The 14,636-nt window shown below is 31.4% G+C and overlaps 1 protein-coding gene across 6 annotated transcripts in view; it reads left to right on the top strand.

Annotated features, from left to right (window-relative positions):
- Positions 1-14,636, top strand: part of ODR4 (odr-4 GPCR localization factor homolog) — a 39,661-nt gene that overhangs the window by 14,882 nt on the left and 10,143 nt on the right. For all 6 annotated transcript variants that reach the window (XM_072830870.1, XM_072830865.1, XM_072830867.1 and 3 more), the window contains 5 exons: positions 721-816; positions 1,707-1,775; positions 5,479-5,607; positions 6,306-6,396; positions 11,604-11,789. In XM_072830870.1, coding sequence (XP_072686971.1) covers positions 721-816; positions 1,707-1,775; positions 5,479-5,607; positions 6,306-6,396; positions 11,604-11,789 — 571 coding nt within the window. The remainder of the gene's footprint in view (positions 1-720; positions 817-1,706; positions 1,776-5,478; positions 5,608-6,305; positions 6,397-11,603; positions 11,790-14,636) is intronic.

The following is a 14,636-nucleotide window of genomic DNA, read 5'->3' as shown; positions in this document are numbered from 1 at the left end:
TGTTTTTGAGGTTCTTTCTCTTTTCTCACTTTCTTTTAATATAATGGGAATTACTGAATTTTATTTGACTTTGGTCATGTATTTAGTTATTAAGCCTCCCAAGTGTGTGATACAATGTTAGTTTAGGATAAAGATTAGAGAAACTCTTATTAAATATGGCTAAGTTGCCAAACTTGGGGATATCCTTTTTTTTTTGTTGTTTATGAAACTGAATAAAAGCACAGCATGGAGAATATAGTCAGTGATATTGTAATAGTGTTGTGACAGATGATAGCTACACTCGTGAGCATACTATAAATAAATTGGATCACTGTGTTGTACACTTGAAACTATTGTAACATTGTGGGTCAACTATATGCAAAAATTTTTTTAAAAATTTAATTTTATTGATTTATTCATGAGAGACACAGAGAGAGAGACAAACATAGGCAGAGAGAGAAGCAGGCTCTATGCAGGGAGCCTGATGTGGGACTCGATCTTGGGACTTCAGGATCACAGCCTGTTCGGAAGGCAGATGCTCAACCATTGAGCCACCCAGGCGTCCCGCAAAAATTTTTTTAAATACATGAAGAAAAAATGGCAAAATGTTAAGAAATAAATACCACCTTACTGATTACCACATTAACATTTCAGTGTATTAGGTGGAAAAAACTGGACCCTAGGGAGTTTAATAGAGGTGGCATTATATCTGAAAGATATCCATGTTGTGTTCCTTTTAAGAACGGACTTATACGCTGGGCTAAGCAAATAGAAAATGGCGTTTATTTGATTAATGGACAAGTTAAAGACGAAGATTGTGACCTCTTAGAAGGACAGGTGAGTTGAAAGAAAATCATTTTACTTATGAAATTATATGTGCTTAAGGAAAAATAAAAGATGACTTTTCTGTCATCTTTTCTGTAGTTCTCACCTTCATGAAAACAGTTCCCATCTATTTCTTATTTATTTTTTTAATTTCTAAGGTCTTTTAAAAGTAAAGGGCAAATAAATGTTTTTTTTTTTTTTCCAGAAAATGCTAAGAGATTATTTTGAATTAATTGGATCCTGAAATCTGAAGAAGGGAGTGTGTGTCAACTAAATTCTATTTCCAAATTGCAAACTGCTTGCTTAAAACTACTTTGATAGCAGTTTAAAGACCAGGTTTGGTCATTTTCTAGAAGGCATCCTTATAGGCTTTTTAAATAGCTTTGATCTATCTGAAGACGAACTTTGGTAATCTCTTTAGTTCAAGGGTCAGTGAACTTTGTAAAAAACCAAGTATTGGTTTAGACTTTGTGGGCCGCATGATCTCTAGCAACTATTCAGCTGTTAGTGTAGCATGAAAGCAGCCACAGATGATATGTAAATGAATGATCTTGATTATGTTCTGTAAAACTTATTTACAAAGACTAGAAGTAGTCTGGATTTGACCTATAGGCTATAGTTTGCTAATCCTTGCTTTACAGGAATAAAAGTAGGGAATTAAAGGTTTTTAAGAGTACACACTGATTGATAGACAATATACAAAGTAATATATATATATATATATATATAGAGAGAGAGAGAGAGAGAGAGAGAAAAAGCCAATATAAAACAAATAACAAGACTTTCTTTTCTTCTAAGTTGATTAATATATGTAGGATAGTTCCTAAATTGTCTTTTGTATTCCACGCCAGTGTCAGTATTTGAGGGTTTTTTTAATTTTATGTTGTTTTTTTTTTTCCCAGAAAAAATATTCGAGAGGAAATGTTCAAGCAGCTAGTCATTCTTTTGATGTCAAAGTGCTAACACAGTTGGTAAATATTTTAAAATACTACTTATCTAAAATACATTATTTATTAGAGTAACTATAATGAAATTGTTTTGGTTTTTATATTTATATTTATATTTTATATTTATATTTTATATTTATGTTTATAATTAAAGTCAAAGAATTTTAGAGATGTAAAGTGTAAAAATGTCCAGTTCTAGGAAATTTATTTCCAAGAAACATTATTTTAATAAGACCTAGTTTGGTTTTTTGCCTGAAGGCTATTAAAATTTTAGCATCAAATAGAGAGTAATTTAAAAATATATATGTAATTTTTAAAAATATATAACATCTAATATATACATATGTACGTGTATATGTGTGTAATATTTTAGGATGTAGTTTTTATGAGCAGAGTTGTAGTTCTTAACTTAAAAAGATGTGTGCACAATTGTGCCAAGAGTTGTCATATACTAAATTTTGAAGTATATACCTTCTCTAGGTAAAAATCACACATTACCAGCAATTTTTATATTCTTATATGGTTGTTTTAAATTACACATCTTTTCAGAATTGAAATTTGGCTATCTTGAAGAATAAAAAATTAAAACCACTAATTATTCCTAAAAGTATGCATGCAGAACGGAATATTTTTCATTGTATTTTTTAAAAATTATTATTCATGAGAGACACAGAGGGATTGGCAGAGACATGGGCAGAGGGAGAAGCAGACTCCCAGTGGGGAGCCTGATGTGGGACTCAATCCCAGAACTCCAGGATTTCGCCCTCAGCGCAAGGCAGACCACTCAACCACTGAGCCACCCAAGCGTCCCTTGTTGTATATTTTTATACAGATACAAATACTGCATATTTTTTTAATTGAGTAAAATAGACTTAAAAGTAATTTTGCATAGGAGAATGTTTTAATTTCTTCTCTTCCTTCTCTGTGTTTAACAGTATTTACTAAATTGTCATTGGACTTAATTCTACTCAAAATGAGTTCTCAATTTCTCTTCTTAATGCCTTTGAGTTTAGAAGTATCCTTTATTTTAAAGCTATTCTTGTACCTATATGCTTTTTTACTAGATATGGTTATGTGACCTCTTGGTTTTTTAAATAATTTACTTAAAATTATTTTAGTGATAAAATTGGAGTTGGTAGATGTGTGCACTGTGGGAATATAGAGAAGAAAGAATATTATGAGAGATGATTTATTGTTATAATATTTAATATTATAAATATACAGTATAATAAAATTACAAAAATGTATTATATGTATATAAATGTATAAAAATGTATATCGATATTATACTGTATAAAAATCATACAGTATAGTATCTTTTTATCAATCATTCCACTGGTCAGCCAGCTGGAAACTTTAAAATGACTAATATATAATAAGTAGTAAATATTTTTCCTACTCAACCTCCCTTAAGTCTTGTTGATTCTTCCTTTGCAGTGTTAGTTCATCTTTTATTTTCCTTATAGTCTTACTGCCACTAGTCTTACAGCATTATTATTTTATCTGGATTAAGTAACTCTTAACTGGTCTCTCTCCATCCATTCATTCCTGTCCAAAGTTATTCTTTTCTGAAAATCCTGATACCTTTGTTTGTATATATCTTGGAATGTCTTCTATATTTCCAATTTATCCTGCATGTAACCTCAAATTATCCTATCTGAATCACAGTTTGCATCCATTCACTTGCTACTTACTATTTTTTTCCACAAAGTATTTATTGAGTATGTATAAGCGTTAGGCACTGATTGTGTTAATCACCTTGTTTAAAATTCCTTAAGTGCTCTATACTGACAACTTAGAAAAGTCTAATTTAAGGTTCTTCATAGCCTCAGGGTGCCTGTTCATTAATATCATACTTATTGTTTTAGATCTTTGCTTTCTATGCCTTTAAAATCATGTTTATTTTCTGGCGATGTGTCTTGCCAGTACCATCTTTTCTTTGTCATTCAGTCAGTCAGAATCCTATCTGCACTTTAAGATCTACCCCAAATGCTACCACTTCTGTAGCTTCTTTTGGTCATCATAACCAGAGGGATCTTTTCTTCTCCAAAATAACCATATCATTGTCACAGAAATTCTTCCATTTATGACCAAGTTAGGTTCCCAGAGCCTCTTTGTTAGCTAGTTGTTCCTAAGTCCAAAGAAACCAAAAGCAGTTGACATTTGTAGAACACAGGTACATTTCCACCAGAAAGAAGTCAATGCTTGTATCTTTTGAAAACTCTCCATGTGTGCGTTTATATGTATGTGTATAGTCTGTATTATATAGTCTAGTCTTTTTTGGAAAATAGTGCCCTAATTTATACATACATACTATAAATGTGTTATATGTCATAAAACATATGTTAGATATTAAATATATAAAATAAAATATATAGTGGATAAAGGAAGCCCACCTTATTGATACATTGATGATCCCTACAGGTATGATACAAGTATCATAGGAAGCTTATTCCAGATACAGTATGAGCATTATTACCCTGCTGCTTGGTTTGAAAAGACATTTTTTAAACAGACTTGGAGCCTCTTGAACTATTTGGTCTGTGACTGATTTCTTAGCAATAAGACTTTTGCTGTGTTTAAGTTTAAATTATTAAAAACACACACAAAAAACAAACTAGCTTTGGCTGAATTACATTAGACATTGACTGTTCATGTGCTTTCAGTAGCCACATATTCAAGCCTTTCTGCTTCTTTATCATTTTTCTTCCTCAGTTCCTGATTATTCTTTATTACAGAGGCACATATAGCAATATTCAAAGTTTCATGATTTGTTTTTGTTCTTCAGAATTGACCCTATTTATTCCAAATATACTTAGACTTTTTATCTTTACTGTGTCTCATTTGGGGGGTATTCTTATTTATTTATTTATTTATTTATTTATTTATTTATTTTCTTTTGGGGTATCCTATTTTAAAATCACAATTTTTGTTCCCATTGTGATTTTATAGGCTCCCAGTAGTACTTTCACTGTTTTAATGCTCTACTTGTTTTGGCATTTATTAAAATAATAAGGTTAAAAATATCTGAAACATCTCAAAATTAAGCATGAATTAACATTCTTTAGATTATGGAAAAATGAGATTGTAAGATAGAAGCGACCACTTAAAACCACAGTTGGTTGCCTTTTTGTTGACAAAAGGCAATTTTTCTGGTGGCAACCACAGTTGACTTGCCTTTTTGTTGCAGGGGAGCACATAGCATTACTTTTAGCCTATGGAAGTTAAGAGTCAAAAGTGTATAATTAAGTGAGTGTCTTTATACTGCTTATCATTTTAGCAAATTTATCACAACCTCTGTATTCCAATGATTTTTTGTGCAAATCTTATATTACATACCATATATGTCTTACTAGATGGAAGATATACTAGATATATATGTCTTCTTTACACATCTTTTCATCGTAACAATACTTAACTGAGTAATCTGCAAATAATATGTTTTTAGTGTACGTGTTAAATAAATAATGTTATTTTAGGTAGTCATGTTAGAAAAAATTTAGATGTAGTTGTGTTTAACTTTAGACTGCATTTAAAATACTCAGAAAATAATATATAACTTAGGAAGAATATGGAGGCCTTTTAAGAATTTATGGGAAATATTTTCAAACATTTGGTTCAGTCAAAAATTCTATCTTGCTTCATGAAATGGGTTATAAAATGTTTAAATGTTTCGCATAGTTAATAATTGTTGGCTACTAGAACCTAAATAGATTTTGTTTTTCAGATTCTGAATTCGGACCACAGATCCACAGCCACAGTCCAGATCTGCAGCGGCTCTGTAAACCTTAAGGGTGCTGTGAAATGCAGAGCCTATGTTCATAGCAATAAACCCAAGGTTAAAGATGCTGTGCAGGTACAAAAGGAATAACTGGTATATGAAAAACAGAAGCATGTTAATATAACTACTCAAAAATGCTAAATTTTTTTTTCAATCTCAGATTTCATAATTATTAATTTGATTTTAACTGATAATCAAATCCCAAACTATTGGCTAGTCCATATATACACTGTAATTGGTCCCAAGATTTTCATATGCAGGGTATCTATTTTAAAATGCCTTTTTTGAATTGGTATTATACAAATTTATCCAGTGCTCCAGAGTCTGTGATACATTAGTGCATTTGAAATCATTCCTTTGGAAGGAAATAAAACTTTTTAAATAACAGGAAAAGTATTTATTGTAAGTTTTATTAGGTAGGATTCTATAATCTGGGTAATTCAGAAATTTTAAAAATGATGACTGGTACTTTGGTCATAGTTACACATTTCCTAATTTGGAACACTAACATTATTTGTTTAAGTGGAAAAATTTCATTCATTTATTTGGTTTAAATTATTTAAATGAAGGTTAGGCAAATTTGCCACTTAACTGTTCATGTGTCAGTAAGCATGTTAAATAAATGGATATTAAAAAATGGAATGATGTACCAGTTATTTTGGTGGACATGATTATATAGGAAAGTCAATTGTGTTGGGGGAGGGTGGTAATAAAATAGTACAAATTTAAAGTAATGAGTTTTGTTTCTTATTGTAATTTTTGTTTTTTCATAGGCAATGAAGAGAGATATATTGAATACAGTGGCAGATCGTTGTGAAATGCTATTTGAAGATCTGCTTTTGAATGAAATTCCAGAAAAAAAAGTTATGAGTATAAAATTAAGAACATTTTTTGCATGTGTTGAATTGATAAAAATAATAGGATATCAAAATGTAGTAGATATGTTATCTTTTATAACTACCCATATCTATGTTTTATAATAACATGACATCTTTTAATTTTCATTGTCATAGTGAATGACAACTTTTCAGTTGCCACCCCCAAAAAATGTTTGGAACACCTTATAACAACAAATTTGTCAGCATTTAACAGTCATAGGGAGGGCATGAATGTCTGCCAGAATGGATAAACTGTGTTCATATTTTGTTTTATTTTATTCTATTTTATTTTTATTTTTAAGATTTTTTTACTTATTTGAAAGAGCACAAGCAGGAGGAGCAGCAGAGGGAGAGGGAGAAGCAGGCTCCCCACTAAGCAGGGAGCCTGATGAGGGGCTAACCCTAACACAGGACCCTGAGACCATGACCTGAGCTATAGATAGCCACTTAACCAGCTGAGCCACCTAGGTGCCCCTTTGTTAATATTTTAAAGCTAATATTTTAAAAATTAATATCTGAGATTTTTAAAAAATTATTGAAAATAAAAATATTAGTGTTAAGTATTATATAATAAATTTTTAATAGGTATTAATTTGTGGTATATACGCAATTAATCTATTCATACTACATTTTTCTAAATTTTTCTTAATTTATATACTCAATATTACTCTGGCATACTTTATTAGATTTTTAAAAAGCCTGGGTCATGTCTTACCTTTTTATAATTGTTCCATTTCAAGAAGTGTAAACTATACCATTTCTGAAATTTGTATTAATAATAGTTTTTACTCAAGTTATAGCATTGAATACGCTTTTCAAAGTTACACATTTTTCTCTGTTCTACCATTCAGGTATGAGTACATTTGCAATTCACAGTTGAATATGTACATAATAGAAACATATATATTTGCTTGTTAAGGGAATATTTTTATGTTTATAGGAAAAACTCTTTTTGTAGTACTGCTGATAGCTAGTATATTAGGTTTGGTGGCCTAGTCATAATCTTTTTTATATTCCTAGTATGATACATTAGCAGAATTGCCAGATTTAACATTTGTCCTTCCTGTACTCACAAATAACCCTGAAACTCCATTTACTAATAGTGTGTAGTTTTACTGAGACGTGAATTTGAATCTTCTATGCAGCATTTGGATTGAGATATTTGTTTTAGGAAGTATGTAAAACCTGGCCAGTTAGTCACCCAGTCAGCCTATCAACCTCATGTCAGGGTGGCCTTGTTTTTACCACTTAACTTTGTGTATGCAATAACTCTAGTGGTGCAAAACATTATTTCACTTTCTGAGTAATAGTATGTGCTACAACTGAACTGTGAATTTTAGGATTTTCGGGGACATGGGGATGCATTTACCATTAATGCCAAAGATCTACTCTATTACACACATTAGTTAGATACTCTGTTCCATCTAACAATGCTTCGTAAACTGGTATTGTATGACTGTTTTGGTATTAATAAGTAGGCTAGTATTTTGAAATTTTTGCTGATAGTGAAGCAGTAAAATGACTTCTCACAGCAGTTGTAATATTTATACATTAAATGTGATGTATTAGAGTTAACATCATCATCTAATGTTATCCTAAATTTTTTTTAAAAGTTTTCACTGGTAAAAAAAAAAAAAAAAAAAAAGTTTTCACTGGTAATTGAGTAGCCTTTGAGGCCTGCGTGAAGAGAATGAATGGGCAGTGTAGTTTGTTGGAAAGAGAGGAATGATGTACTTGGGTTCTGTGTCTACTTTGCCACTAGCGGGGAGTCACTTTGGACCAATGATTGAGTCTGTCCAAGCATCCATTGTCTTATCTAGAAAATAGGAATTACAGTAGTTACTCTTTGAGATTGTGAGATTTAAAAAGATAATGTTTGTAAAGCCCCTAATACAAATTGGTAAGCTATATGTTCAGTAAGTGGTAGTTACTATTTTATTGGAGATAATAAAGAGAATTACTTGATAGTTGTCTTTAAAATTTCCTAACTTTAATTTTTGGGAAGTATATTATATTTCAAAAAGAAAGCAATATAAATTTATATATTTTTAAACTTTGGTAACAGGAGATTTATTTCAGCAACATGTTAGTTGATCTTAAGATACCACAATCAAAGAATAAATTGCAAGTGTAATAATACAAATAAACATACATTTAAAAAAATATTTTATGTATTTACTCATGAGAGACAGAGAGAGGCAAAGACGTAGGCAGAAGGAGAAGCAGGCTCCATGCAAGGAGCCCGATGTGGGACTCGATCCTGGGACTCCAGGATCACGCCCTGTGTCAAAGGCAGACACTCAACCGCTGAGCCACCCAGGCATCCCTCTTTTTTTTAACGTACATTTTGAAGTTGAACGTATATACTCCAAATTGTTAGATTTTAGATTTAGTTTTCATTTTACTTTAGGTTATCTTTCTTATATACTGGTAAGATTTTATAGATTTGTAGTATGGTAAAATGTAGCATGTATGCCATGAAATTAAGCTGAACTAGAATATTTTTGCATGCCTAAGAAGTCTGCAAAGGGCATATTAACTTTACTTACTTAATCTTTAAAATAAACATAGTCTTTGAATTCTGGCTATCCAGATGAAAGAACTTTAGTAGTTAATGACAAAATTATAAGAAGTCCAATCATTCCTTTAACTTATTGTGGTCTTCCCCTTCTCAGATTCCCCTTAAGTATTCCAGAGCTTCATTATTCGCGTTCAGCCTACATTCAGTCTTACCCAACTTACTCTCAACAGAAGATCTACTCATTGTGAAAATTGAGGTCTCTTACCTTCTTCCATTCCTACATTCATATCCATCCATACCACTTGTGTTCAAAGAACACTTATATTCCTCTGCCTTTGGTCGTGGCTTTGTTCTCTGGATGGCACTTCTGTTTGCTTCATACAAATGTCTTTCATCTTTTAAGAATTAACTCAGATACCAACTATTCTACACAATTTTCTATAATACAGTAGATGATTTAGGATTCTATTTGTAACTAGTAAAACAACTTTTTTAAATTTTTAAAAAATATCATTATTTGAGAACTTAATGTAATCAGTATATTTGGTTACTTAAAAACAATCATGTTAAGTGTATCATACAGATGCAAATGGTTAACATATAGTGTATTTTAGTGGATGATGTATATTCTGCTTTTATTTTTACAAAAAAACACAATTCTTAAATTGCCTTGAATTTTTTACTCTGTTTTGGACTTACTCAAATAATGTTTAACTAGATGCTCTGCTGTGGGAATATTCCTAACGGATTCTTAGAATACTTTGTGACAAGTATGTTTTTTAAAAAGGTCTTCCCAGGACTCCTGGGTGGCTCAGTTGGTTAAGCGTCTGCTTTTGGCATAGGTCATGATCCTGGGGTCCTGGATTGAAGCCCCGCATCTCCCTGCTCAGTAGGGAGCCTGCTTCTCCCTCTCCCTCTGCTTGTGTTCTCTTGTGCATGCTCTGTCAAATAAATAAAATCTTTAAAATAAATAAATAAATAAATAAATAAGTAATCTTCCCATTTTTAAGCTCAGACCAATCAGAAAACTTGGTTCTATTTAGATACTAAGTGGCTAATTTAACTTTTTAATTTGAAATTTTTAAGTTTTTTTAATGAGTAATTTAAAATTACTGTAACTAATGCTTTAACATTTTATTTATTTGAGACAGAGTGTGCCACACAGCACAAAGTAGGGGCAGGGGCAGTGAGAGAGAAAAAGGAGCATAGGGAGAGGAAGAAGCTAATTCCCCACTGAGCAGGGAGCCTGATGCAGGGCTAGATCCTAGGGCCCAGAGATCATGACCTGAGCCGAATGCAGACACTTAACTGATTGAGCCACCAAGGCTTCGCAACATTTGATTTTATATCAAGCATGTTTTATTTCCTTTTCAGGCAAACTAGAATTAATGCAGTTTGAAATAGTTTTAAAATTTTGCATGCTAATTACACATACATATTGTAGCCATCTTTGAAAGTTTTGAACAAGTTTTAAGAAACTGTAGCCCAAAATAAAATACATTCCTAATTTCAATGTGTGGGCAATATACATGCTACAGTAAAAGTTGCAGGAATATAATTTTACAGCTAGGAGGCAGTCTGATCAAAGAGAAATTTTTTTCCCAGTTCTCATATGACAACAAGATAAGCAAATCTGGCAGGAACACAGAATTTAAGTCATAGCATTTTCTGTGACACTTAAGGCATTCTTCATCATCTTCAGTTTGTAGTCATATAAAGCTACCACTAGTTTCTTGACAAGGAAATACAGATTGCTTTTAAAGTAAGCCCTAGTTTTCTGCTTGATCTGTGCATTGGTACCTTATTTAATCATACCCATTGCGGAAAGAGGTGATTCTTTACACAAAATCTCTGTCTTTGTTAATAGTTCAATAGAATTGATGTTGTTGAACCAAACAATAATTATGTGTTTATGTAGAACAGTGACAGTATTAGAAATTGGGGAAAATATATTTTACTTTGTGACTATTCAAAGAATGAAACATTTATTGTTTATTTAGATCCATATTATTTTTTCTAAAGATAATTTAAGACTTTACAAAAAGGTACTACAATCTAACAAGATAAAAAATATTAGCAATAGGAATGAGGCAAAGGGAAAATAAAAAAGCAAGATGGAGTTGGTAGTAAGACTAGTATACAAAACATGTATCTTAATGCCCTACACATGCTTGAAATGGGAGCTAGATCTGATAAGATAAAGTCAGTGGTAAGATTAGTGCAAAAGGTGTGCAATTATGTCCTGTACACTTGATATAGATGGGCCACTAATTTGACTCTAAACTTGCATAAAGAAGAGAAATATTTACAAAATGCAGTGCTTGTATGGTTAAACAAGAAAAACAATATTGGAGACCAGGAACAAAATTCTCCTAGTTATTCCTTCATAGGATAGTGGATAATATAAGAATATATAACTTACAAAAAACAATATCCTTACATTGAAGGCAATGGTTAAGTTTATATTTCATAGGAATATCATTTAGTCCCTTGCAGAGACCAGGAGTATTGAGGTAAAGCAGAATTCAGTAAGAGCAATTTTGTATATGATCAATTAGAAAATGAAAAGATCCTTTAGGTTTTATTTTTATTAGTGTATATTTCATGCAAATATATCACTGATGCTAGTGACAGACCTATCTAAATATTGATAATGTTCCTCCTCCTTTTAGATTCTGAAAAAGAGTTTCACATCCTCCCTCACCGAGTTTTTGTCCCCATTCCGGGATCTACTGTAATGTTATGTGATTATAAATTTGGTGATGAGTCAGCTGAAGAAATGAGAGACCATTTCATAGAGATGTTAGATCATATGATTCAAATAGAAGATTTGGAAATTGCAGAGGAAATAAACACAGGTAATTATATGATGTGACTTGAGAACCTGATTAGACTTTTGCTTAGATGACCTATGAGCCATCTAGTTTAAATATGTCTTTAGATTTCTTTAACACTAGTTCTGTTTGATACTTTTGAGGCATTTAAAAATATGTCTGTTTAATTTCTACAGATAGAAACATGCAGTCAGTGTTTTCCTGGAAAATTCTACCAAAATTTAAGATACTTCAGATTTTCCAAGCCTAGCAAGTAGATCTTCATAAAACAAGTTCAGCTTTAAATAGGTGGAAATATATGGCTTTTCAGTGTTTCTTTTATTGTAAGAAAAGTTTGCTTAAAATTCACTATCTTAATTATTTGGTTAAGCTATTTTTTTAAATGTGTTTTCCATACTAGTGGGCTTTATTTTCTTACCCCTTCATACATTTGGGATACTAAGCTGAAATGGGCATTTCCAAATGTTGTAGATCAAGATTATTTTTATAAAACACAGATTTGCCATACTATCTAATTATATAACACAGTTTCTACCCCTAACCATCACTTTCACATTTGACCTTATATTTTAGAAGGCTGTGATTGTTTTGCTTTGTATTCTTTTGCTTTGCTTTGTTTTTATTTTGTATCAAGTGAGATCAGGATATGAAAACATATCTATAAATAAGTATGAGTATATGATAGACTTCCTGAAACAAAAAAAAAGTATGTGATAAAGGTAATTATTTGCAAATATCAATAAATACTGAGTAACTATCAAGCTTCAGATTTCTGACATCATAGTAGTCACTAGGTTACTCTTGAAAATGAATGTTTATGAAATTTAAATATAGCAATTTTCAAGTCTTTATTCTAATTCTAATTTCTTAGTTATTCTTCTGTGACTTAAGTAAGTCCTGCCCCCCCCCACCATAAGAGTGTTTGATTCAGAGTACTTTTATTAAAATGATGAATCAAGTAAGTATTTGGTTGGTGAATATCAAATCTGTCGGTAAGGTTTCAAATTAGTTGGAGACCACTGAGTTCGTTATTGTTGTTTTCAACAACTCCAGGTTAGTATTATGATGTGGAACGTTAAGTATGTTTTAAAGAAAAAAAAAAAACACTTTAAATTGCTCAGTATCTGATGTTAAAGCAGCAGCTGTATTTTAGTCCTTCAAAAACTAGTATAAGAGACAGTTATAGCATATTTCCTAACTAATAGATATTTTGAAAATGACCTGGTAAACATGTGTTTGCTGCTTTCTGAAATATGTTTTCCCAGATTAATGGCTACACTATCTCTGCCAACTAGATTTAGTGTCATCAGAGTAGGGATTTTTTTTTTAATTTAATTTTTTTTTTAGGGATTTTTTTTTATTTTGTTTACTTCTGTCTCTAAGTGTCTAACAATACTTCATTGATAATCTGAATGAATTTTATGTAGGATCATTAGAGTTGAACTAGTTCATCTTTTTTTAACACTGAAATTTATATTCCTAGGAGATGAGGATTTAGACTGTTTTCTTCCTTATTCTGAATACCAGTATGCCTTTCTGCAACTAACACCTTATGCAGTAATCTGGAGCAGTAAAACATGAGTACTTCTTTATTGAGGCCATGCTTTAAATTTGAGAGCAACTATCATGCTCTAAGTATGTTGAAGCCAAATATTTGCACAAACCTTTTAACTGGTCTCTTTATTATAGTTTCCAGACCTCATTCTTTTTTACCACCTTGTTTATGTTCTTCTAGGTTAGAGATTTTTAACATGTAATACCCATAACCTTTGGGGTCCTAGCTGGCTTTCAGGAGATCCACAAACCACTTGAAAGTAATTATTGTAATTTTTTCTAGAGAAAGAACTATAGCCATTAAAGGGTTGGTGACCTAAGAAAGATTAAAAACTACTTCTTTAAATATACTTTGGTTTGCCTTTCTCAAAATACATTACCCTGAATTCAAACTAATGTTCTAATAATATCATTAGCTATTATTTATATAGAACCTATTATGTATAGGCACTCCTTCCAAAGCCTTACAAATACTAAATAATTTAATTCTTATAACAGCCCTATGAAGCAGATACTCTTATTACTCCCATTTTCCAGATGAGAGAATCAAGGCTCAGAAAGGTCAAGTAATTTTTCTAGGGTTACACTGCTAGTAAATGGCAGAGCTAGAATTTAAACTTAAGCAATTTGGTTCTAGAGCCTGTGCTTTTCTCTAACAATTCCTTTCCACGGGACCTAAATAACAAAGACTATAGAATTACTACTTACTATGGTCTAGATATTTATTTTAGCATCACCACCTTCATTGCATCATTCAAAAAAAAATTTTTAACATGAATGATGTTAACATTATTCTGGTTTAATTTCATCTTGCTTCTGTTAGTATAATTTCTCACTTGTTGGCTAGAATCTTGGATCTGTTATCATAGTAAATGCCTTTCATATTCTTTTTGAATTAGTTGTCACACTTTTAGTGCGTATTACATTCATGAAAGACTAAAGGGTAGCATAGCACTGTGTGCAAAATTTGACCCAATCACAACTTCTTAAAAATTTTTTTGATTAATTATTTTCACAACTTACTTTAAAAGTCAGATATCAAAGCATAGGGACAGAGAGATTTCATTTAGAGTTTTGGTTTTTTTTTCTTTTTTTTAAAGATCTTTTTATCTATCTATCTATCTATCTATTTATTTATTTATTTATTTATTTATTTATTTATTTATTTATGAGAGAGCGCGCGCGTGCATACATGCATACAAACAAGTACAAGTCCAGGAAAGGGCATAGGGAAAGAATTTCTAACATATTCCCTCCTGAGCTTGGAAGCAGCCTTATAGCTCAGTCCCACCACCTGTGAGATCATGACCTGAGCCA

Source organism: Canis lupus, chromosome 6, assembly GCF_048164855.1.
Source record: "Canis lupus baileyi chromosome 6, mCanLup2.hap1, whole genome shotgun sequence".
Taxonomy (NCBI): Eukaryota; Metazoa; Chordata; class Mammalia; order Carnivora; family Canidae; genus Canis; species Canis lupus.
The sequence above is the reverse complement of the archived record's forward strand: the minus strand, read 5'-3'. Positions and strand labels throughout refer to the sequence as shown.